Genomic DNA, 26,960 nt, shown 5'->3' on the forward strand with positions numbered 1-26,960 from the left:
CTGTGAGACTCCTAACATTAAGTTTCTCACAGATGCATGCCAGTAAGAAGACAGTACCACTAGGGCCAACAAAGTGACATAGCCAATCCCACTCCTTGGATCAAACTTCTGTACCCAACCCAAGGACAATTCTGCTCATAAAGACAGCAACCAGCAGAGGCCACTGACAGCTGTCCGTATCAAGAGCTAGGCCCTGGACCATCCAGGGTTCTCTGACCTCTTCGGTTTCTCAGATTGAGGAGCAACAGTCCCAATGTTAGACATCCTATTTCCACTCTCCCTCCGATCAGTCCAAGGGTGGTAGCCTGGAAATGGTCACTCAGTGCAGGGTCTGTACCCTGAGGCTGAACAGGTCCCTGGCAAGCCAGGACTTTAAGGGGGGAACACCACCCTCATCAAGGGTGACACACTCTGTCTGTGTCATGAAGGGGCCTTCCTGGTGCAGGTTTCCAACCCTCTGTCTGTGTGACTGTGCAGGGAGCACCTCCAGGTCAGAAGTGACCTCACCAGGGTCAGTCTTGAGGTGTTCGGTTTTCAGAGCTGGTAACTCTGAACCACTGGCCTTCCCACTGTGGACTGTCTCCACCTCCTGCACCCCCAAAAAACAGAGCTTTCAGGGCAACCACCCCTCCCAGGTCTTCTGATACTGGGGGGAATCAATTGCCCAATATGCAGTCAATGAGTTTCTGGGGACCAACTGTGACCCTCCTAAGGGCCACTTCCCACCCCATTCTAGAGACAAGATGTCCTTCCCATGTACCCCACACACCTGTCCAGTGTACTGCTCTGTAGAAACCAGTCTTTCCACCACCACAGTCTGACTGGCAGGAGTATCCGTCAGGGCAGTGACATGTATCTCATTAACTGGTACCTGATAAAAGTGACAACTTCTATCCTCAGGGATCACCGGTTTACCCTCCCAGCTACAGAACATAAGGCCATGCTCTACCCCCTGCTCCTGAGAACTAGTGTGATAGGTGACAGCTCCGCCCCTCCCATCAAGCCAGGATGGCCCATTCTGCCAACACCCAGTGTAAGAAAATGGTTAGGACAAGAAAATGCCAACTTTCTAACAGTGGCCTTTTCAGAAATGTGACTTAAAATCCAACTTTACTATTAAAGAGGGTTTTAAATTCTAATTTATTTGAGGGTAATCATGACATTTCTACCTGTTCCCAATCAATCACTTATTAAATATAGTAAGGTAACCCAATGCGATCCTATGGGTAAGGTAGGCCTCACAGTAGGAAAAAATGAATTTGTGAGTTTTTTCACTACCAGGATATGTAAAGCTTAACATTACATGTCCACCTTTTTAAATACAACCTGCTCTGTGTGCTGTTTAGAGCCTACCCTAGGTGGGACATATTTGTAATAAAAAGGGAATTTTAGGCTTGGCAAGGTGTTTATTTTGCTGGGTTGAAATAGCAGTTTAAGGCTGCTCACAGGCTGCAAGGGTATACCTTTAGTCATGTTTGAAGGGGCTACTTTAGTGGGTGGCACAATATGTGCTACAGGTCCAGTGGTAGCATTACCACTTTACTAGGGGCTTATAGGTAAATTAAATGTGTCAACTGTGTGTAAGCCAATTTTACTCAGTTTAGCACTTATAAGCAGCAGTAAGGTGCAGAGTCCTAAAGTCAACAAAAGCGAATTCGGCAAAAGAGGAGAGGTGAAGGCAAAATGTTTGGGGTGATCGTGCAGAGAGAGCTAGGTCCAACAACCATATTTGCTTTTCTTCAATTCTTTGTAATTTACTTTGGTGGAATGCTTTACTTTTGGTTCTAAAATCTCGATGTGCCCCAGGCCCAAACCACATGCCCACTACATGTTTTATATTTGATTTAATTGCAGTTTGCATTGCCTTTTTACAGAAGGGAACCCTTCAGTTATCCAGTCTTATACGACCGGCGAGTACTGCTTCCTTCACAAGCAATTGCTTTCCTTGTGCGGGTAAAGTGACTCCTGGTATGCAGCCTTTGCCCACAGCTGTGACAGGTACTTCTGGATGGCATATTCTATTGCCTAAATGTATTAAATTCTTGGGGTGTTAGCTAATTTATCATGAAATGCTGCTACAAATGCACTTTTGCTATCTATTCTTTTTCTGGGAGAGCCCCCAAACTCTCCCCAGAGACTTTGGAGGCATTTATCTGCCACCAGTCACCACTGGTTAACTCCAGTGAGAAAATATGCTTCTTAACAATATTTAGAACACAATATTAATGTCAGATACTATTCTGACAACAATATTGTGGTAATACACCATACCACTCAAGCAACACTGCTCCTGTCAAACACTATTTCTGGAAAGAGAAATGTGGAGGGTCACTTAAATCCAGACCGGCCATCTGTTAGACGTTTGACCAGAAAAGGCACTGCCTCTGCCGGCCAAGACATGGATGGCCCACTATATTTAGACACAGCTGCACAACCTGCTTACTGTGCCACTGAAGCCCCTTCTTCTTACTTGGTGGCAGCCACTTTGGTAAAAATAAAAAGTGATTTTTTTATTTTTTATTATTATTAAGAGATTTGTGAAGCACAACATCTACTCCGAAAGTGTCCCGGTGCTAGACTAGCAAAGCCTGATCCAAAAATGACAGGTGCTAGAGGCAGAACCGAAGAGGTCTGATATTCCACCCTGGCAAGGAACTGAACTGGGAGGGCATTCCACTCCCTCGTGGCCAAATAGGTGAAGGATCTACCGCCCCACTTTTTTCTTCTGAATTGAGGAATTACTACCGGCAAGGAGTCAGATGACCGGTGAGACCAAGCTTGTTGGTATGGGGTGAATCTGTTTGACAAATACTGAGGACCTTTGTCGTAAAAATCTCCGTTTGTCAGAACCAGACCTTCAAACCTCACACATTCTTTTGTAGGCAACCAGTGCAGTTTTTATAGGCCTAGTTGGGTGTGGGCTCTCTTGGATAGGCTTAGCAGAACCCTGGCAGCAGCGTTCTGCACCTGCTGTAATCTCTTCAGGAGGTGGGCAGGTTAGCTCTAGTACAGAGAATTGGCATAATCCAGTCTTGAAGTGATCAGGGCCTGGATCACAGTGTTTTTTGCTGCAGAAGGGGTAGGAGATAAAGAAACTTAAAAAAAATATTTTAGCAGGCCAAAGCAAGTGTCTACTACCCCTGTCCCCTGGGGGGCAAAAGAAGCAGTGGTTTTGAACTTTACCCTGCGATTGCGTGCTACAGAGGTAGGGGGAGGTGGCAGGGAAACATCCTTGGGACAATGGCCATTGTCCCAGCTGGGTAGGAGGACCCCAAAGATCAAAATGTTTGTCTTGCTATTGTTGCATTGGAGGCCGCTATCATGCATCTAATGAAGCAGAGTTGTCAAGCAAGTCTGGAAGTTACTCAGTGCATTGGGTGTATTCCTTTGGAGTGTGAGGAGCAGTTCCATATCATTTTCATAAGATACTGTCTGGGGTGCCAACAGGGTCTTATACACTTCTTATACACATTGAACAATGTGGGGCTTAGTGTGGACCCCTGAAGGACCCCATAACCCAATGGTTTAGGATCAGAGGCAAGTGGGGCCATCCAGACTGACTGGGACCTATCTGTCAGAAAGGAACTGAGCTGTGCCAGGGCTGAACCACAGGCCCCTATGGCTTTGAGGCCTGCAGGAGTGTCGAATGCGAGACTGTGTTAAAAGACGCGGATGGATTAAGAAGGATCAGTGCCACCTGCTTTCCCTGAAACGCTGCTAGCTTGATTGCATCTGACACCTTCATCAGTGTGGTCTCGGTGCTAGAAGCAGGCCGAACGCCCAACTTGGTAAGGTGAAGTAGCATGTTCTGCTCTAAAAAGGTAGAGAGCTGCCAATTTATGAGCTTCTCTAAAATCCTGATGAAAAATGGCAGCAGAGAAATAGGACGGAAATCACGCAATATTGGTCTTGTCTGACAACGTTTTTTTTAGAAAAGGGAATCAACTTGGCTAGCTTCCAGCCACTGGGCATACTGTGGCCAATCATATTGACTGATTTAAGAGCAGATTTAAAGTGGGATTAATAGCTGCACAATTGGCGGCAATAATATGTGGAGGATAAGTAAGTTCCTTAAATATTTTAAACATCTCTCTTTGTATTTGTAGCTTCCGAAATCCTGTTAGAATAATACTTAGATATAGTTGAGGTGAGCAAAGCTTAAAATTTAGCTAATTCCTTCTTATACCACACCTTACTTTCTTCCTGAGATTTTCAGCGCCATTGGCGTTTGGCTTCCCCTAACAGGAGTTTGACTGCTTTTAACTTGTTAGGAAAGCAGGGAGTCAGTCTAAAGTAAAATTATGTTCTGCAGCTAGGGCGGAGCCGCTTTTGTCAGGGCTTGTCTGCGAGAGCGTAATCGTCTTCTCATCTACACTGACTGACCGCCACTTATGCGCTGTCCTAGATACCAGTGCCTGGCTATAAGAAGGCTTAACATTGGGAAGCTCAAATTTAATTACATAGTTGTCTAACCAAATACATGGCTATATTTTAAGGTCAATCACCTGGATATTTTGAGACCAAACTATGTGACCCTTAGTATCAGTGGCCTCCAAGATATGTTGTTGGAAATTCAGGCTCATCATAGAATCCAAAAAGCTTTGTCCTTTGTTGGTCTTTCCTACTAAGTTGGAACCCAAATTAAAGTTAGCTAGGACCAGTAATTGGGAATATTGCAGCACCAAGGGACAAAGTATTTCAAACATCTGCTCATTGAAATGAGCCATATAGTAAGACGAGGGGCGATAAACCAGCAGGTATATTAGTGAACTAGTTATAAAGTCTATTTTAAATGGGCACTTGAGAAATAGTGAAAGCATGCAGACCGAAAAAATAGTTGAAGAAACTAATAAAAATCTCTAAATGTTGCTAAATGTTAGCAATAGTAAAAAGTGGTAAGTGAAATAAAAACAATTAAGAGAGAAACGCCTGAGAAAAAAGGTGAAAAACGCACTCAGCGCATTCCAGGATCCCATTGCGCGGGCCTGCCAGCGGCACGCCAAAGGCAAGCCCGTCTACGCTCGTCCGCGCACGGCCCACCCACAGCACCAGGACCCCTGCCACTCCGAGGTCAGTTAAATCTATTCGTATTAACTATTCTAGAACAGCGTCGCTAGGATTGAACAGGGTGGAAAAGGATGCGGATTGCGTGTGCCTTTCTTTTAACTCTAAGCCCAATTCCCAGCTGGTGGTTTGTTCCAAATGTAAAATCACTCTCCCAAAGATCCAATACTTAGCGACTAAGGATTTGAGGGATATCAGAGCAGAGACAGTGGGGCACAAAAACTAAGTTTTTAAGTGCATTCTGATAAATGCAAGATCACTGGTTAAACATGGTACCGAGTGTGCAAGGCTTATTGAGGATAAGGACATTAATATGGCATTTATTACAGAGTCATGGACTGATGAATCCTCAGGGCCGGACCTGGTGAAGGCTACTCCACTGGGATTTGCTTGCCACAACTTGAATAGGTTTGGTAAAAAAGGGGAAGGATTGGCAGTCATTTACCCCAGTTCTATGAAGGCGGTTTTCCGCCCAATACCTAACGCAGTGTGCGAGGCTCTGTTATTCAATTTCAGCCTATCCCATCATTATTCTTTTAAAGGCATCTTACTGTACAGACCACCAAGAAGTAGAAACCCCTTTTCTACATCCATTGGAAACTTGTTGGAAGATAGCATCTCCTCGGATGCTTATACCATCATGGGGGTTTTTAACTATCACTTGGAGGCTCTCTCCGATTTGGATACAGTCACTCTCTTCGATATGATGAATAGTGTAGACCTTGGGCAGCAGGTCATAGGCCCCACTCATGTGGCTGGACATACCATGGATGGTATTTTTATGAACCATCCAGGTCTCCAGTTCACTGGGTTATTGCCTCTTGTTTGGACAGACCATTCGGCTGTTCAGTTTGAGTTAGTCCTCAGGCACAAGCACGCAGGTGAGGCACGTATTAAGAAGCAGATTGATTTTAGACCTTGGAAAAAAATGGACGGGAATGCGCTACAGGAACTTCTTACCTCAACGGCAACCCCAAATGCATTTGGATGTGGAGGAAGGGACGATTGCATATACTAAATGGGTGGAGAATGCCTGTTGTAAACTAGCTCCAGCTATTAATATTATTCCTAAGAGATCATCCCCTTCCACTCCATGGTTTACAGAAGAATTGAAAAATGAAAAACTCAAGTGTAAACGTCTTGAGCGTACTTGGAGGAAAGAATATAAGGAAACAGAAAAGAAGGCCTATAAAAATAGCCTACTGAACTATAAGCAACTTCTGATTACCACTAAACAAAAATTCTTCGCCAGTAAAATTGATTTGGCTAAAAACTCGGCCAAAGAACTGTTCAGAACAGTTTCAATTTTGGCGTCTCCGCACCCAGCTACAGTTCAGTCCAGTCAGGAACTTTGCGAAAATATTGCCAATTTCTTCTTTAACAAAGTGAAAGTTATCTTCTCGGTGCTTAATGGCGCTAGTGCAGTAGGAAGTATCATAGGGAAGGAGGACCATAAGCTCCTCAAACTATCCCCCTGCATGCTTGACAGATTTGAGGCCTTGTCCAAGGACCAAACGTGCAGCCTTCTCGAAGCGGCTAGATCAGGGTCACCGTATGACCCTTGCCTGGTGGTTGTGGCCATTAGCGGTGGAACCTATCACCCTGGCACTCACGTTCATTTTCAATGATATGATAGATACTGGATATTTTCCCAAGCTTTGGAAGGTGGCATTGATTTTACCCTTACTGAAAAAGCCTAATCTGGACCTCAATGACCCCAACAGTTTCCGCCCTATTTCACGGCTCCCTCTACCAGCAAAATTGATAGAAAAAGCATTAAACACACAACTTAGCGCCTTTCTTCAATAGACCCAAGCTCTGGATCCGACTCAATATGGCTTCAGAGGAGGTCATAGTACTGAGTCGGCTCTTATAAAAACAACAGATGAGAGTAGGAAAGCAGTTGACCAAGGCGGAAAGGCTGCCTTGATCCTATTGGATTTATCCGTGGCCTTTGATACGGTTCATCATGATCTTTTGATGGACCGATTAAGGTCATGCGGACTCCAGGACAAGGCATGGAAACTCTTGCAATCCTTCCTTACGGATAGAGTGCAAGTGGTATCCCTGGGTGAATATCAATCAAAACCCTTTGCTCTGCCCTGCGGTTTTCCGCAGGGGTCGTCATTGAGCCCTACTTTGTTCAATGTTTATGTCTCTTCCCTGGCCCCTATTATTAAAACCTTTGGCTTTGATCTCACCTCCTATGCGAATGACACCCAAATTGTGGTGTCTCTGCTCCCAGTACAGGAGGTGGGCATGGACAATCGTTTCCACGAGTGCATGGAAGCAGTGGGTGGGTGGATGGTGAACAATTGCCTAAAGCTTAATTCAGGCAAAACAGAAGTTATATTACTTGGGAATGGTCCCAGCTTCTGGAACCCAAGCTGGTGGCCGTCAACAATGGGATCACTACCTATTCCCATGAAGAAAGTAAAAAACCTTGGATTATTAATAGACCACAAATTGAACTTGGGAGACCAAGTTAATGCAGTCTCATCCTCTACCGCCTTTATTCTTAAAACTGTGAAAAAAATACTGCCGTTCTTGCCAGCTGGGAGCCGGCAAACGGTGGTCACCGCACTTGTTCTGTCGAGGCTTGATTACTGCAACAGCCTTTACTTAAAGATTCAAGAACGTTTTATAAATAAACTCCAAAGGATACAAAACGCGGCCGCCAGATTACTCACTGGGATGCCCAAGTTTGCGGCGATCTCCAACAAAATAAAAAAACTACATTGGCTCCCGGTGAGGAATCGAGTTCTTTTCAAGTCTTTGTGTACTGTATTTAAAGCACTCCAAGGTACTGGACCTGATTACTTACAGAAACAGTTTAATTGGTATATACCCAAAAGACATCTGCACTCGTCAGGAGCCACATTGGTCCTAGTCCCATCCACAAAAAAAGTATCATGGGGAGGACGAAGATTTGTCTTTGGAGCTGCTAAGGCCTGGAATGACCTCCCGGGCCATCTCAGAAATGCCACAGATCTTCTGGCATTCAGAAGGGCCTTGAAAACATGGCTGTTTAATAAGTAATTTTTTTTTGGTTTTTGTTGGTGATAGCAGAAAGGAAAGGTAACTAGGGCCAGGACACCCTTGGGTAACCGTTGCGCTCTAGAAATAAACTTAACATAACATAACATAACATTGAGTAGGAGAGGCAAACTGCATAAGCATTTGAATAGAATAACAAGCCCATCTCTACTGCGAGCGGTCGAGGGGACAGAGAATGAACCAGGATTGTCAAGCAAAGAGATTTCTGAAGGACGTCTGTCCTACTTGAGCTTCGGCTCTAACATGAGAGGCTAGGCAGTAAAACTTGGTAAATGTATGAACCACCTGCCAAGTGATTGTTTCAGACATTTGTGGAATGGGTATGTTCCATAATAAAGGAAGAGGAGCAACACGACCTGTAGAGGAGAGTGCTTTGAGCTTATGTGCTAACTTTTTTTTGTTTTTGTTTTTTGATAGTACAACAAGTTGGAAGATGGAAGAGACTATCCATCGCGAAACGGAGTGGATGGGGGTGGCTAAAACCATACAACCCACACCCTAGTAGATAAAACAAGGATTTCCGATGCTTGTTGTTTTAATGAGATAGACTTTGCAACCTCCCCTTACACCCAGGGAAAAGAGAATTCTGTCCGCTGGAGTACAGGAATTCTGAAAGAATGTGGTTGACATGAAAGTCCGAAATAGCTTTAGGGAGGAATATTAGATGAGTTCTGAGAACTGGTTTGGTAGTGAAAGAATGTGAATGGTTCGTGAGAACAAAGTGCTTGACTTTCTCCAACACTGCGAGCTGATGAAATCGCTACAAGGGAAGCTGTAGTCCAAGATAAATGTTGCAAGGAAGCTGAAAAGTATGCTGCATAAGACAAAAAAGAAGAATGTGAAGCTCCTGGGGAGGTGCAGGGCACCTAAGAACAACTTTCAAATGTAGTAGAAAAGACCCTGAGCATGGTTTGGGAAGGTCAGATTCTGTAGGCAGAAGGAGCTGCCCGGAGAAGGAAGGGAAGGACAAGCCAAAGGTAGGCCAGTGAAGGAAATATAGAAGATTGATAATTTGCTGGCATGATGTAAGAGTCATACCTTTAGAACAATACCATACACAGTTTGTATTCAAAGGACTATGCAAAAGGAGCGGAAGACTACTTAGTCTTAGTATGCAGTGTTGCGGCAGATTGAAGAGACCGTACCACAGTAGCTGAGAAGCCATGCTGCCAAAGAGGAGAGGTTGGGGTGTATAATCGAGCTTCTGCACTGTCAGTAGGTGTGGTCCGCATGGCATCATGAGAAGTGGACAGAGAGACCAAAGAAGGGCAAGCGTGAACTACCTTGGATGTGACCACTTTGGAGGAACGAGGATAATCTTTATTGTCAATTGAGACAATGCGATGAGGACCATAGTGATAAGGTAAATCAGCAGAAAAGCATGGATAAATATGACGGAGAAGTCGTTCCATAGGGTATTCCAAGTGTACCTCAGGTAAGTATGCTGAGGAGAAGCATTGAGTATTGTTTGCTCTCCGTAATTGTGAAGAAAAGCATAGTTGGAGTTCTCCACCTTTGGAACATGTTTTGAACAAAGTTGTGGTAAATGACGCAGTCGTGGTTTTGTTGCAGAAGTCTGTTGAGGGAGTCTGCTTGAACATTTTGTACCCCTGGACGGAGAGTGGCAGAGATCGCAAGATATTTGTCTAGAAGCTGTATCCAGACCATCTGTGCCTTTGAAAACCAGGATCTGGATCTCGTCCATCCCTGCATGTCGGGGTAGTACAAGGATGAGATAATGTCCGTTGGAATCAGCAAGGGATAAAAATGATGGACGAAACACCTTTTGTGCCAGAAGGACTGCGCGTAGCTCTAGGAGATGGACATGGTGTGTCGACTGTTTCCACAACAAAATGCTCTGAATTTCGAGGTGGATCATGTGGGATCCTTATTCCAGTTAGGGAGAACCCGTGTCTAGCATATGGAAAGGAGCCTCCTGATGAAATGGAGCAACTTAAAGCTGAGAGGTTGGAGTCACTATGACAGGGAGATATTCGCATAAAGTGAGAGTTGTTCTGTGTTCTAAAGCACCTGATCGATGTTACACTGGTCATCAAGACATTCCTGCAGAGGTGACATGTGGAGATGGGCATTTGGATGCAGGAGGCATCCTAGCTGAGAGGAAAATGTTGTAAGGGGCAGACAAGAGGCTTTTAGCGAGTGAGAGTTGCGCTTTACCTCCAAAGGACACCCTTTTGTGTTGATGAAAAGATCCCAGATACTGAAATTTTTGAATTGGGACCAAAAAACGTAGGGCCAGATATACGACCATTGTAATTTGCGACTCGCAAATTGCGACAAATTGCGACTCCCAATTTGCGAGTCACAAAATCCAATGTACAACAGTGTCTCAAACACTTTTGCGATTCCCAATGGGGTTGCAAATTGCATGCCTCATGAATATTAATGAGGCTGTTGCAATTTGCGACTCCATTGGGAATGGCTAGCACTCCCAGGGATAGTGGCCTGCCTTGTCAATAAAGCAGTTTTTTGTTTTCAATTGCAGCCGGTTTTCCTTAAAGGAAAATGAGATGTATTTAATTTTTTTTTTAACATTTCAGTTTCATTTTATAAGGGTCCCTGGGACCACTGCCTGCTCTTAAAAAATATTTGCGCCCCCATTCCCAAAGGGGAAGGAGTCCCCTGGCGACCCCTTCCTGTTTGCAAGTGGTTTACTACCCTTCTGAGAAGGGTGGTAAACTGTGGGTGTTTTGCGACTGCAATTGCATTCCAAAACATTCATACATAGGTTTTGGAGTCCCTATTAGGAAGGGACGCCCTTGGCACGCCCCTTCCTAATAGCGAGTTGCTAACTCTATTTTGCAAGTCGCTAATTGATTAGTGACTCACAAAATAGGGTTAGTACATTGGGCTGACCTATTTTGCGGGCTGAAATCCCCTTTGCAACCGCAAAAAATGGTCATACATCTGGCCCTTGATGAGATTGATTTAAAGACCTAAACTTTTCCCAGTGCAGATTTAAGGAAGCTGAGCCTCCGGATATGTTGATGTACTTCTATGTGCACTCTGATATGTTCAGGGCACACCGATGATACCAATCTGCGACTTGCCATACCTATGCTAACTGGATTGGATGGGGGATTTTGTTTGTGGGGACAGGCAGGGTCTCCATGTCAGTGCTCATGCTATTTACAGGTGCAAATGAACCTCATGTAGGAATATGTTGTGTTTCCTGAGATGGGCAGTTACCACTGCCTTACCCTTGGAGACAAATTTGGGTGCAGACTTGAGGTCAAATGGAAACAATTGATCTCTGATAGTGATTGTTGCCAGAGAAATACAAAAATGTTAAATGAGTCTTGGCGATTGATATGTAAAAGTAAGTGTTTTATAGGAGTGCCGAGCAGAGCCCCTCTTAATGGTCCCACTTTTGAAAGTTTACTCACTGGATTCAATTGTGAGGACCAGAATGAAGCAAAGAACAAATCACTAACGCAAGCTTTTGCAGGTGGATGTTGTCTTAGGCGTGACGCCACGGGGAGACATATATGTCCAGTGATAGAAAATGAGTGATGCTTCCCTTTTCCAGAAATAACACAAGAGGGGAAATGAGAAAGCTATGGCTTGAAGCCTGTGTTTATTGCCTTGGAGAGGCTTTTGGGCAGATATTCCTCTGTGGATGAGGACGTTGCCCCTGGGTTAAAGCATGGATGGACCATTTATTCTGCTGGTTCATTGGAAACCCTGGAAAGAATGAGGGATATGATCCTCTGAGAGTAAAAGAAAGGCTGGTGGTTTCAAGGAGTGTTTTGAGGCCTTTCCAGGTAGACCATCTGAAGAGTGTCCACGACACATCTTATGAGTGCCATCTTGTGAACTTTAAAGCTTCCGAAGAGATACTTCGTAGAGAATCCAGTAGTAGAACAAAAGGGTGCTTGTAAGGCAATGCCATGGCCATATCTCTGTCCCGCCAAGCAGGAAGAACCAGTTGAGGCAGGAATGTACTTATTAAACACCATTCGACTCAACTAGAGTAGTTCTAGGAAAAATTCCTGTTAGGCCCTTAGGAGAATTCACCAACTTCTGAAGAAAATTCCAGAGTACTTTTGCATATATGATTAGGAGAATCACTGCCCCGGCTTCTTGTATGGAGGGAGCGGCCATGCTACTGATAACGAGGAGGCAGGAGTATAGCATAGTGGCCAAAATTTGACTGAAGCTATGCAGGGGAGGAGCTTGGGAATACATCCAGTGCAGGCTGTAAAAAGTCAAGAACAAAAGACAGAGTGGCCTTAATGTTGACCATAGTACGACGCAGCTCCTCTCATCAACATCTCCTGGAAGGTGTAAATAAAATACTGAACCAGAAGGAATAGAAAGAAAATCTCAGCTGTATTGTTGTCCACCGTAGAAATGGGAGGTGGGGGAGCATGCGAAGGAGTCAGTAAGCATCACCATGTAAAAGTTATATATGGTTAAAGTATTCATAGCCCATGATAACTACCACTGCTCCATCCGTTCTGCTTCTTGATGGAGCGAACAGTGTCTTGTTCATAACAACCAGCACCGTGCAAATCTGCTCTTCTCAGCAGTCATGCTAAGCACACTACAGTGAGTTAATGTATACCGGGGCTGGAAGTCCTTTAAAGGAACTTTGCCCTGGAAGAGTTGAAGCCTTTTGATATATTCAGGCACTGAAATGTTAGGAGTGCCAAGGCTAAAAAGCAGCAGGTGTTGTTTATGGCTGGTGTGGGGAGGCTACTCCGGTATGAAGGAGAGAAGGGCAGGATGTTCCGCGTCCTCTTGTTAAGCACTTGAGCCTCCCTTATTGTAGGTGTCTGTGACACCAAAGGCTGAAAGCTGTACCTCTGCAATGACCTCGATATGCTTGATGGAGGTGTAGACGTCGAGTATGTCTGAAGCGTGTGATCCTGTGACATTACGACGTCTGCAGGTCTGCGACGTACTTCTGGACATGGACAGGAATGTATGCCTTCACTTTGCCTTCCTTCTCAGCGTCGACCGATAACACGCTAGGACGTCATGTAACTTCTCGACGTCGACAAGGTTGCCAGACTGGACGTCGACAGGCCTTCTTAACATTGATAGGGCTCCCAGATTGGACATCGACAGAACTTCTCAACATTGACAGGGCTACTTGTGACGCAGTTGTCAGGTGTCCCCGACGTTGACAGGCTTGACATCGATCTGCAGCGTGGACTGACAGTGAGGACCACATTGAAGTATATTGAGTCGACATCGAGCGTCGTCCATCCCATGACATCCACCAGCCGACGTCAATCCTCCGGACTTAGATGCCGTTGACGTTGATCCACTTGACGTCGTCCAGAAACACTGTTGTTTCTGGGTCGTAATCCACTTTTCTGTAGTTTGGATGTCCTTCAGAGGTGACTGCTTCAGCCCTGGTAGAGAACTGACCCTCTCCTCACTCTTTCAAGTCACATGACGGAGCGCTGGTAGTGGACTGATCCTCTCCTCACTCATCAAAAGGTAATAGCAGAGCCTTGGTAGAGGACTGACCCTCTCCTTGCTTTGAAGACATACCTCCAGATAAAGTTTGCGTTTCCTTTATTCCTTAGGAAACGTTTTAAAAACCTTTTAGTGGCTGTGGGCTTTATGAAGATGTGTGAGGCCTTTTTTCTGCCACAGGCAAGACACTGAGTCCAGTAAAGAAGATAGTTAATTAGAGAAAAACTCACTGTTTTCTGCCAGAAAAAGGCAGAAAATGAAAGAAAAAGATTAAACATATCGAATGAAGTTGTGAAACAAAGGTTTACAGTGTTTTTGTAGAGAAAAAAGTACTAAAAAGTCAGAGCTTAATGCTCCAGGATCCTGGCAGCAGGAGCCGGAAAAAAGAATTGAAGCAACTGCCACCCGCTGTGCATGATGAAACACGGGTTCTTAAAGGTACAGTCTCCTTTTTAGATAGATAATGACAGCCTATGAGGCTACTCAGTCCTGCTCTCCTTCATCTCTATTATAAAAAGGGTGTGTGAGGGAGAATTGTGCTATTTGCAAAAATGTCTTTAAATTGTAAACAATTGCTTTGTGCTGGCCCTTGTTTTTACTTAATAATGAAGAATTCGGCCATTGTAGCCCATGTATATAGGTTGTATAATCTGTCTTTTTCTTAAGTGTCTTTGCAGGCCTTTCTGAGGAAAGGCAAAAACCTACACTTAAGAAGATATAATGAAGGGGTGTTCTGGGATCTCCGCACGTGGGCGGGACTATTCAAATGCTTATCACTATAAATGGAAATCCCATATGAGAGAATGTTGTTTCACAGCGCGGAAGATCCGCAGAGCTGACAGATCACAAGATGAGATCTGATTAGCCGATATCATATCAACAACGATGTGGCTGCAGCCATCTTAGGTCTCGGGATTCAGTCCAGAGTCCTGTAAAAAAGGTCACAAAAGACATAAGGGGTAAAGTAGGGATTCCCTGTACCCCTAGGCCTGGTAGGTGCGTACTAGAGAGAATTTGCACGAATGAGCAGTAGATCAGTGAATCCCTGGCTAAATAAAAAAGAACATGAACCCGCGCTTCAGAAGAGAAGACCCAAGGGGCGGCTCATTTGCATTTTTAGGGGAGGTGGGTGGGATGCCCCGGGGACACTATTCCTTGTGGCTGAGCTTAAAATAAAGAGGAGGAGGTGAGCGACTTCCCTCGCCAAGTCTCTCTGAGTACCCAAGGACCTCAATTCCCAGGGCAGATTGAAAATTGAAGAGGCATACGGCCCCTCTCTCTGAGCATCAAATGACCCCAGGATCCCATCACCCAACCAGCTCCAAAGATGTGTCCCGGGAAGCCCACGTCCAGGACATGGTTTCCTTGCCTGCAACAGCATAGGCAGGGAAAACAATGTGCACTCCCACCTGGCTGAAGCTGAAAAATGATCCAGCTGGGTGGGAGTGCAAATTTCTTTCCCTGCCCACGCTCTTGCAGACAGCAAAACAGAGATGCTCCCGCCCAGCTGGAGCATGGGAAAAAAATACCTGATCCTGCTGGGCGGGAGCACTGCCGGGTCCCGCTGCACCCAGGATAGGTGCATGCTGGGGTGGGTTGCGAGGGCCCAGGAACTCCCCATGCCACCATTAACGCTGTTTGCTGTGGGTACTCCGGGTTTGTACCAGGGCACCATCAATAGGCACCGGGAGATGGGATCCCTGTGGCCTGTAAAAGCACTGCGAGATGGGCTGTGCGCCCCCTCTCCGTATAAAAACAATACAACTCCAGAGGATGGGGTTCCCGGGGCCTGTAAAGGCTTGAGGATTGGGGCCGGTTTCCTCCTTCCCCATAAAATAGAATACAGCCCCAGGGGATGGGGTCTCTGGGCTTGTAAAGTCTCAGGCAGGAGGGTTGCAGCACTCCATTGCCCTTAAAAAACAATACAGCCCTGGGGATGGGTTCCCAGGGGCCAGTAAAGACTCGGGGGGGGGGCACACACAACTGAACTTCACGAGTTGTAGTTATCTCAAGAAAGTATAACTCGTGCCCTAAAGTAACTTTAACTCGCTCCCTCACTATGCACTTCTAATTACTCCACATATTACATCACTCATGAAATTTTCTATGGCATCTTTGATAACATAACAGCAAAATTTGAAAAGATATCATTGATGACAAAACTGTGCATGATGGGACGCACATCAGGTTGCCGACACCTTGATGACTCCAGTAGATCATCAACATCTTGTTGACTCATTAAGGTCAATCACCTCAAGGATTCATTAACATTATCAATATGTCAGAGAGACTGTCAGATCAAACAACCAGAGCACTCGTCAATTCATAACACTAGGACTCCTTCAGATCTTTAGTATGTTCTTTTCAGATCATTGATAGTTTGAGTACTCCCTTAAATCTCCAATAACTTAAGACTTTCCACAAGTCATCACAACCTCAAGGGTTCTTTTAGATGACAGACACCTGAAGAACTTCCCAGATTATGGATACACTGAGAGCTCCCCACGATCACCAATCTGTCAAGTGCCCCCACAGATAATCAATATCTTGTGAAATTCCCTCATTCCCTCTCTATCAAGTCAAATAATATGAGAGCACTCACAGATCTTTAATACTTAGCCCCACATTATGAATGACCTCTTAATTGTGATGGGTTAGTAACACCAGCTACTGAACCAATGAGGATTATGAGATCCACAATCTGTTGTGCTTATCTGAGGGTTTGGGAATTAGACCTAGAATAACTGATTCCCCAGTAATTCTTCATTTCTCAGGGGAACTTCAGAGTTCCACCTGTAATCCCCATTAAGTTTGTCCACTGGAGTAACTCGGTATTGGCAACTCTGGGGGGGGTCCGGGGACCTGCAGTGGCCAAATCCATGCCACTCCTAATTAGGGCCCTAGTGATATTCATCAGATCAAACACCATGAAGAACCGTCATGTTGAACACATCAACAACTTATTTACATAATTATTCACTCAAGTTCACCATCCAATCATTGATAACTTGCATAACCTGTCAAACAATGAATCTGCCTAGGATATCCTGAAATCATCAAGAGATATAAGATTCCCTCCGATACCAATGCCTTTGCAAGCAAGATTTTTGTTTCTCCTGCTTTTCCATAACAAATACCTAAGAGTCCTCTCCCCATTGCAGCTTACCTGTTAAGGAAGATGCTACTGACGTCATCATGAGTGATGGGTGGCTTTTTAGAGCTGGCCGCCATCCTAAGTGGACGCAGGAAGTTGTTCACCAGAATGTGTAACTGTTGCACGTATTCAGCTTCAGCCTCCAGCATGCTGAACACCACCTGGTTGCGCTTTCGCATGCTATCTGCATGTGGAGACCGGATGTAATCCTGAATGATGGTCTTCCATTTTCGTCGGCACAACCAGCCTCGCAGAAAGCTCTGCACCTGAAGGTAAGACAGAGTGTTAGAGCAGGGTAGATTAGACTCAACTTGAGAAGAGGAATGAAATAGCCTGAGGATGGTGAGTGTCAGGAACATAGATGGGTCAGAAATCAAGAGAGGTTACTGACGCGGACCTTGAAGAGAGAGGGTGATACATTTTTGCAATGTATGCAAAATAAGATCGACCTAGACTCTCTGGCAAAGTGCAGGCTCAATGACTACTTACCAACTACAGACAGGACACCAGGAGTACTATAACCCACAAATCACCTGCACATTGCATGAAGATGGTGCAGTTGAGTAATGATCTTGTAGGACTTACAGGAGTATGTGTTTGTTAGTGAGCTCCGACCCCCTTTCCCCAATGAATGGACACATATGAGTCCACACACTTTGGATGTATTTCAAAACTTTAAATGAATCGACACCCTAATTTAGTGCAGATAATGTGCATAGATATAACTATGAAAATAAACAAAATTGTGACAATAAATGCAATCCATAAAAATAATATTAAAAAGAATTGGAACACTGTGGCGGTTTTTCATAAGTTCATTTAATTGAATAATTGGACTCAGACTCTATTCTCCAAGCCTTTCCTTCTGGCACCAAGCTAAGCTGTCTAAGCACCAAAGGTTCCTGTTTGAATGTCTTGAGGTGGCCCCCAGCCCACATACTTTAGCTGAACAACAGGCCTATTGTTCTGCAATTTGAGAAGATGGTTCTTTGTCGCTTTGAGTTATGGAGTTCCAAGGCAAGCTGATGATGCCAAGCTGGCTCAGAGTGGCCTATGGGTTTTGCTGAGGATGTTTACAGACACAGCTTGCACAAACCAAGCCTCCCAGGAAGCTGAAGATTTCTCCCTGCCTACTACATGCCTGTATTGAGCTTAAATACATTTTTTCTGGTTATTTTGAAAAGGGCAGACATGTTGCAGAATGACGTAACATGCAAAAATTAGCATAATATCTTGCTGCATCTTCACTGAATTCTGTCATATTATAAACTATATGAATACATACACATATATGAATAATTGATGCGCTATCAAACTATTATAAAGCAAATGTTATGTGTTATACTTGTGCAATTAATAATAAATGCAGTAACCATGCATTTATATAAATGAAAATATGCACGAAAATACATGAACAAATGAAAATATCAATGTATAAAATGCAATTGGGGTGCATAATCAGATAACACAAGGATTATGTCAAGTGAGGGAGAAGATAGTTTCAGGGACACAAGCTGAACAGGAACTAAGGGGAGTTGAGTGCGTCAGCAGAACAAACTGGAAAATAACTGAAGAAGTTGGATGCCAATGCATCACAATGACAGGGACAGAAGAACTGCCATCAGGCCACAAGGGCTAAATGAAGCTTACATATTTTATGCTCTAATGTAGACTATTTCTGCTTTTCAATCACCTTAAACTAATGCTGACGTTTTGGGACTGCCCCAAAATCCGTCAATTTTGTGTGCATTGGCAGTGCCTATTGAGCCAGCGGTTGCCGGTGGGGGCCACTGACACTCATTTTTGGGGACTGGCACTTAGTTTTCTATGTCAGACATTTAAGAGGGTAAGAAAGGTAAAACACAGAAATGGGAAAGAAGGAGGAAGAGAAAAACGGATTAACCGACACATAGGGAGAAATCAGGAACCTGCAAAAGTAAGATAAAAGGGTAGGGAGTGTTTGGTAGTGGATCGAAGAGGCATGAGGTGGATTTCAGACTACGCAGACTTGGTAATTCCCAGCAAATTCTGAAATGTAATTGCAGTGCCCGCGGGTTTCTGAGCAGAGGTTTGGACGCTGGCACTCATTCTTTTACAAATTAAGCACTGTAAGCATTGGATGTAACACACCGCTTCATTGCAACAAAACTGAAAGACTGAGGCGTATGTGGTGCAGCGAGCATGCTGCTGAACCACTGGGCCTACGGTGCCCCGCAGCAGTGCTTAATTTGTAAAAAAAATAAGTGCCAGGGCCCTGCTAGGAGGCCACTGCAGCTTGCACCACCCATTGCCCCTGTTGTCGCTGCCAGACGGTGCCAAAACAACTACTAACCATCTCTCTTGCCTGCAAGAGCGACAGTTCAGATTGATCCAGGTCTCTGAAGCTAAAGGAATGCTGGGCAGGCAGGTATCAGTAATTTGTAATGTATACTGTATTAATAAATAACCGTCATTCTGCTCATCTGTGAATTAGATGAGGAGCACCACCATGTAGCAGATTGTCATAAGTGCAGTGTTGACAATTAAGTGACAACATTTTCCAGGACAAAGGCACCACAGTCATAAAAACCCACCTCCCTGACCGCCCGAGCCCACACCAAGTACCTGCTGAGTTTATCATCTCACTCGTAGAGGTAGCCTTGACCAAAAACTACTTCCTATTCAATGACAAATATTACAAGCAATGCAAGTGAACTTCGATGGGAGCAGTTTTTACCCCAAACTTTTCCATTTTGTTTGTTGATGACATTGAAAAATCCTTTGTCCTAAACAAAGTCAACCCTCACTTTTCTAAAATCAGAAGTTGGCATCGCTACATTGACGATGTCTTCATGATATGGAAAGAGCGCCCACTCACAAGCACTCAGGGACGGCCTTCCCTATGGTCAATTTCTGAGAATACGCAGAAATTGCAAACTCCAAGAGGACTTTTTTAGGGAAGCCAAAGTCTTGTGTAACAAACTAGCCAGTAGGGGCTACCCAAGACATCTTATAGCACGCTCCATGATGCGTGCATGGTACTCCCCCAGGGAGATCCTACTCGAGCCCAAACCTAAAATAACTATGTCACGCATTGCTTGGATCACCACATTTTGTCCAGTGAGCAACAGAATAACGAAGATGATCAAAAAGCACTGGCCAATCCTTACCTAGTTTAACATCACCAAAGAAGCGCCTCTTTTTTCCTTTTACATCAAGGACTATTTAGTACGAGCCCACAAACCTACGCACAATGATAACACCTTGCAATCATGATTAGGTCTCCCACCAGTTGTGGGCCATTTCAAATGTGGAAATTGTGCAGTGTGCCCTCTTACCAAAAATAGCAAAGTTTTTGAATATGGCAATGTAACGCACAAACTCAAGTTTTTCTCCAACTGTAATTCAGCCAATGTAATTTACTGTATTCGCTGTCCCTGTGACCTATTGTATGTTGGCCATACCACTCAGAAAGCGAAATCCAGAGTAAGCCAACATAAAATACGCTGCAAAATCAGCATCGCACCACTGGTGGAACACCTTTGGAGAAAGGACATTCTGAAACAGATCTCCAATGGCAAATCATCTATATCATACGTCCGCGGAGCAGAGGAGGTGTTCTACAATCAATCCTCAACAGATTGGAATGTAAATGGATTTTCAACTGCAGATCAATTGAACATGGATTGAACACACTTGAGGAATGGAATATGATTTTGTAAACAACCACCATGTTGGTTATTTTCCTTGACATTCCATACATGATGACCTGTAAATAGAATGTATATAATGGTTTTATTCCTTTTATCCCTCATTACCTTTTTTACACTGTCCTTATTATTTCCTTGTTTCACCCGCCGCTACTATATTGGCACCCTAGTTAGAACCACAATGGTACATTGCTTGTACTGTCTCTTGCAGTCCTCCCACTAATTAGGTTGTGCATGTAGGAACTTCTACACGCCCTTTCCAACATGGCGGCCACAATTGGGTCACGGTTCTAATGCGCATGCGCGCACTTCCCAGCATGGTCCAGTCGACCGTTCATACTGTCGAGGGGAACAACCTTTACAACGCAACTTTTACAACGCACTGCCATTACAACTAAACTGTTACAACGCAATTGGATTTACAACGCATGCCATTACAACACAAGTCTTTACATCGACTTGCACTAGATGGCGTGCTAACATTACAAATAGTGTAGTTTACTATCCCAACACCTTCCCTACTGTTAAGTGGACTGGAGTTGGAATAGTAAATTACACTTTTCTAATGTTAGCACGCCATCTAGCGCAAGTCGATGTAAAGACTTGCGTTGTAATGGCATGCGTTGTAAATCCACTTGCGTTGTAACAGTTTCGTTGTAATAGCACGCGTTGTAACAGCACGCGTTGTAACGTCATACATCCTACTGGCGAGTGCTTTTCTTATACAGCCGCATGCCTCGGTTTCATTCTTCCCCCCTTGGAGACGACCACGGAGCTACTGCCCGGCATCTCCCTCAGACCGACGCCAGCAGCCCTGCAAGTAAGTGTCTCCACTCGTATGAGGCTATCACAGTCCTTCATCTGGCATCCTTTTAGAGTGACCCATTATCTTGTACCCGCCAAATCATTTTACCACACCCACGTTCCTCGGGGTGCTGGACTCTGACTCACTGTGAGAAAGTGGCTCTGTATATACTGTTCCCAAATAGGTACAGTGTGTACAGAGTCCACAGTCCCCTGAGGTTTGGCAGAGGTTAAAGTTAGATATAACCTTACTCTTTAAAGTAGTAGCTTGGTCGAGCAGTAAGGCAGTATCAGAGGACAGTGTAAAGCATTTTGTTGTACACACCCAGTCAGCAAATGGTTTCACACACTCAATAACTGAACTCTAGGCCAATGGTTTATATAAAAAATATATGCTTGTTTTATTTTAGAACCAATAACAGGTATTAAAATATACTTTCTCAGAATGAGATGCTTTAGGTAAATACTTTTGCAATATGGCTTTTGTAGATAGTTACACGTTGTTGCCATAGGCAACACAATTTCAAACACAATAATGCATTGAGTTCAATGGAAGTTTCAAGTTATTTGCAATAGATTACTTTCAGGATTACTTTTGTAACTCCAGGACTGGATCCTAGATTCAGTCCTGGGACAGTTTTTAGAAACAAGTGATAAAAGTCGACTTAGTTACTGTTATAATTTTTAGGCAATATTTTGCTATTTTAAAAGTTGACAGAAGAAATTTCATAGAAAACAGTCAATGATTCCCTATGGAAGAAAATTCAAGTTGCAAGTATAGTATGTTCTTGTTACTTTTGTAATCCAGTACTGGGTGCCTAGACTCAGTTCTGGGACCTCTACCTAACACAGGCAAGTAATTACGTTTTCACAGTTAGCACGATTTTTAAAGAATATTTCAAGTTTACAAAAATCGACAGAAGAAATTTCACAGAAAAACAGTCAATGGTTTCCCATGGAAGAAAATTGGGTTACTGGTAAGTACGGTTGTGAATATTTTTCAGGGTCAGTGCTGGGCACCAACATCCAGCACTGGGATCTCTCCTACAAGCAGGTGAGTATTTTCGTTTTCGTTACTCGGCTGATTTTTGGTGAATATTTTAAGTTTTAGAAACTCCACACGTAGAAGAAATTTCAGAAGAAACCAGTCAATGTTACCCTATGGAGAAAATTGAGTTATCGGCTTTTGGGTAAGTACTCGACTGGCAGAGTTAAGGTTCTGGGCACAGACTCAGGGGTCTCCCAGGGTCAGGTAGGTACAGTTGCTACACCCTCAGCGGCGCAGGGGCAGCTGGGTGCAGAGTGAGTTAGGCCCAATGTTATCCTATGGGAGGCAGGGGGCCTTGGTTGGTGGCTTCTGACTAGCAGGCCACGCGGCCTCTTGGTCACTTGCTCAGGGCAAATGGGGAAGTAGATAGGTGCAGAGGTTACACTGACAGGGCCACTCGGGCGGCTGAGTGCAGGGTGCTTTTGAGCCTTCGGGCGCTCAATTGATTTCAATGGGAAAGCTCCTGGTTGGAAAAAGGCTGCAAGCTCGGGGACGAAGATTCTTCAGGTGCCACCACCACTTCGAGAGGTAAGTTGGGTAGTTGGAGGATAGGTAGGTACCCAGGAGTTGGGCACAGGGGGCCGCAGGGCGCCGGGTGCAGGGGTGCCTTTTGGTGTCGGGAAATCTAACTCTCTGTTGATCGCGGTTGGGGGGGTACCTGGTTCTGAGGCTGCAGGCGTCGTCAGGAGCGTCGAGGGAAGTCCTTGGGTGCCGGACTCGGGGTCACAGTCGCTGGGGGGTTGTCCTCGTGGTCTTTGTTCACTCCGGCATAGGCCAGGCTTGGCGGGTGCATAGTGTGCAGGGTTCGCGGTTCCGGGCTGGTGCCAGGGATTAGAAACTGGTTTTGAGCAGAGCCTCTGATCATGGGAGTCCCTGGTGCTTAGAGCTGAAAGGTAGCCAGGTCCTCCGGGGTTTGTGAGGTTGCTGGCCACAAAAAGTGCCGGGATGTAGCAGGAGCAGGTTCGAGGGTCGACAGGCCGGTAGGGCTGGGACCAAAGCAGTTGGTTTCTTCCTCTTCTTAGCAGCTGCACGGCAGGTCTTCTTTCTTCTTGCTCTTCTTTGAATTTTTGGAATCTGGAATCTGGGGAATCAGGGTGCCCCTAAATACTAGATTCAGGGGCGTTACAGGTAGGTAAAGGCCAGGGACCAATGGTTCCCTGTCCTGGGGTGGGTACACCCCCTATTCTGCCACTCTCCTGTGAGAGGGGGGCAGTAGCCTAGTCCTGATTGGGTAGGGCCTCCCATCTTCAAGATGGCGAACGCCCGGAGATGTGCTTCACCTCGCCTCCCCCACCTGAGGGGTGGGGTTGGCAGGCTGGCACTTCCCCTGTCCTTATTTGGGGTTTCCGGCCAGGCTTCCCACCAGAGTGGGGGTTGCAAGTGGCCTGGGGAAGCTCACAGAGGCGGCAAGCCTTTGAAGCTTCCCCTGTCCATCCTGGTCAAGGATACCTAGCACCTCACCCAGGATGTGCATTGTTGCAGGCCCAGGAGAGCAGGGGCTCTCCTATCCAGGGGTCCAGCAACATGTCTGCTATGTGGCAGCCTAGGCAGCCTCTCAGACCAGACGTGGATAGTAGGTTAGGTTTCAGGGGGTATCTCTAAGATGCCCTCTGTGGTGCTTGGTACACTAAATCCCACACTGGCATCAGTGCGGGTTTAATGTGCTGAGAAGTTTGAAACCAAACTTCTCAGTCTTCAGTGTTGCCATTATGGTGCTGTGGAGTTCGTGTTTGACGAGCTCTCAGCACCATGTACTCTTAAATGGCAGGACTGCACTTACAGGGCCCAGGAATGGACCTGGGTACTGTAGGGGCACAGGGCTCATGCTCCACTGGCATAGGGCACCCAGCTAGGTAGGCAGGTAGGGCAGTGTAGGTGATGGGCATGGCACACAGGGATGTGTGCCATGTCGACTCTTTGTTTTGTCTTGTACCCAGACACTCAGCCTGCAAGGGCAGTGTGTGTGTGTTAGGGTACAGGGCCTCTAAGGGTGGCACAATGGGTGCTGCAGCCCTTAGAGGCCTTCCCTGGTCACAAGGCCCTGGGTACCTAGGGTACCATTTACCAGGGGCTGACATGTTGCCAGGGTTTGCCAATTTGGGTTTGAGGTTGGTGTTTAGGGAAGGAACATAGGCCCTGGGCACCTGATTGGCAGGAGTCCAGGGCACACTCAGTCAAAGTACATTCAGCAATTCAGCAAAAAGTGGGGGCATACCGTTCAAGAAAGATGGCACTTTCTCACACTCACTGCTTTCCTCAAGACTCCGGCTTAACTCCGCCGCCCCATAATTACCTCACGGGCCCCCCGCTGCCTCCAGGCACACCCTCCAATTCCAATAAGTCATGCGTTAATTCACTTACTTCACCTGCCCGCACTCGCATCGTAACACTGCCTCAGAGCCTCCATTACCTCCCCCCAGTTGGTTTTCAGGACTCAGTCAGCCCTCGCACGCCCACATATGTTGGGGTGTTGGCCCTTCCAGTTCTGCACCTCGGGACGGTGCTCCTCCCTCGACTACCATTCAGGCCCCTCATGGCCTCTTAGGTCTGCCCGTATCTGCCAAGTAAGTTTAGCGCCCTTTTTGCAGTACTGCCTGCCTGCGCCCACCTTGCACGTCGCCTCCTTTCCTCCTTAACCCCATCATTTTACTCATTAGGAGACCGACAGCCCACGCGGTTCTCCGGGACTGCCTCGCTGTTTCTTCCACCCATTTCCGGGTTCCAAAGTAAATGTTTGCTTCCTTGGTGCCTCCCCTTCTGTGTACCCTTAGTGGTTAGCCCCACTCCTGGCTCTGGCACCCTGGTCTTCCCCAGGCTCCTCTGAGCCTTCTCTTACTGCGTTTTTCCTTGGCTGCGTGACCGTCACCAATTATTGCATATACTGGCCTCCCTTTACTGTCCATTAAGTCTGTTGGCAAAGCCGCATTTTTCTGAGACGCAGTTTTCTCTGGCAGCTCCCCGCATGACCTTTGCGGTCTTTGACATTAATTGTACCTTAGACTCCTTTCTAATGCCTGCTACTTATGAGTTCCTAGCACCTCCTTGTCTGTCCATTTTCTTGGCGCAGCGGTAATTTTCTGGGACGCGGCTCTCTCTGACCGATCCCCGCATGACCTTCGCTGTCTTTGGCATTAATTGTACCTTTAGACACTTTTCCAATGGAGCCAATCCTTTCTGGCTTCCTTTCTCAGTATAGGAATCGTATGTACATAAATTATTCTTTTCCACTTGGGACCACTGGTTGATATCATGTTTTCTCCTCTTCATAGATTCGTCTTGCTCCCATATTCCATCCTGATGATGATCTCGAATTAATGAGATCGAAACACCGTCGACCTTTTGCAACAAAAACTCCTTCATTGCATAAATTATTTTCGGAGTTTTGCCTACTGTTGTCAATACGAAGTAATTTTTAAATGTCACTAGCACCACTCACGTCATGCACCCTCACTATATTCTTGTGTGAGCACTAAAACTATCACTTGAATAGCAACAACTGATATTCCATTTATGTTGTTAATAAATGTTATGTAATTTCAACCGTGCGTTCCTGCATATATTGCTTAATAAGTCCCCCATGGGCTAACTTTGGTTTAAACCTGACTAGCGCTTATTTAAATAGTAATAGCCTAGGCTAACCCAGGACCCTTGTGTACCATTGTTTTTTGTGTAAACATGACAATTAAGTGCCGAGCACCGGAAATCACTGGTTCAAATTAAGCACTGCCCCTCAGCGACCAGCGTATTGCTTTTAAGGAACTGTGTAGGGTGAACAGAAGTTTTACACCAAAAATGCTCCTACTGACATACTATGTACACTTTTGGCAACTTTGCTGTATGTCACCGACCATGTCAAGTCAAACTGACTAATCAACCGCATGGGTTTACATTTTTTAGGTTTAAATCTTTTTATTGAGATTCATTAAACAAATACAAAAGATCCAACAGATCCCTTTGTGGGCGAAATCGGCCCTGGGTGTCTGGTGTAGTGCTGAACAGCAAAGGAAACATTACAACCAATATGGAAAAAAGGAAACTTATCTTACCCAGCTCTACCTCCCTTCTCCCCGACCCTCGTCCACCAAATCAATTGTCAATAAAGGGCCCCACTAAGCCACATTTTGCAACTGTGCGTCCTGGATCTCCGCAGTGTGTGGGGCAGAGAGGTTGCAAGAGGCGTAGGTACCTCGGACACGTTAGTTCACGAAATTCTGTTGTCAGAAGAGAAAGAAAAGGTTGCCAGAGGTCTACAAAGGTGGAACCCTTACCCGCTAAGATGAGTGTCATCTTTTCCATCCCCAGAACTGACCATAAGCACAGCAACCAACCCTTGAAGGTAGGTACATGGGGGGTCTTCCAATGGATAAGGATGTTCTTTGTGGCAGAGCCCAGAGCAATTGCGATCTGACGGCCACGCTTAGATTTAAGTGGGTATGTTAGAGGGTTTGGTAGGCCTAGCAGAACGTAAGTGGGGAATCGCGGTATTTGGGTATCGAGGTGCTTATCTATCTCGTCGAGAATTTGGAACAAATAGGGCTGTATTATGTCGCAGTCCCAGAGGAGGTGCAATAGTGTACCCCGTTTCCCACAGCGCCGCCAGCAGTCCGAACTTTGGCGGGGTCAGTCTTATGGATGCGTTCAGGCATGTAGTGCCAATATGTGGTCACTTTCGTCAGTGTTTCTGTCAGCCACA

At 45.4% G+C, this 26,960-nt stretch overlaps 1 protein-coding gene across 1 annotated transcript in view; it reads right to left on the reverse strand.

Annotated features, from left to right (window-relative positions):
* The window catches only part of RASGRF1 (Ras protein specific guanine nucleotide releasing factor 1), a 727,100-nt gene that overhangs the window by 436,487 nt on the left and 263,653 nt on the right, over window positions 1–26,960 (reverse strand). Inside the window, exon 5 of the mRNA XM_085644699.1 lies at window positions 16,739–16,992. Within this exon, the coding sequence (XP_085500825.1) occupies window positions 16,739–16,992 (254 nt within the window). The remainder of the gene's footprint in view (window positions 1–16,738; window positions 16,993–26,960) is intronic.

This window comes from Triturus cristatus, chromosome 3_1 (genome assembly GCF_964204655.1).
Source record: "Triturus cristatus chromosome 3_1, aTriCri1.1, whole genome shotgun sequence".
Taxonomy (NCBI): Eukaryota; Metazoa; Chordata; class Amphibia; order Caudata; family Salamandridae; genus Triturus; species Triturus cristatus.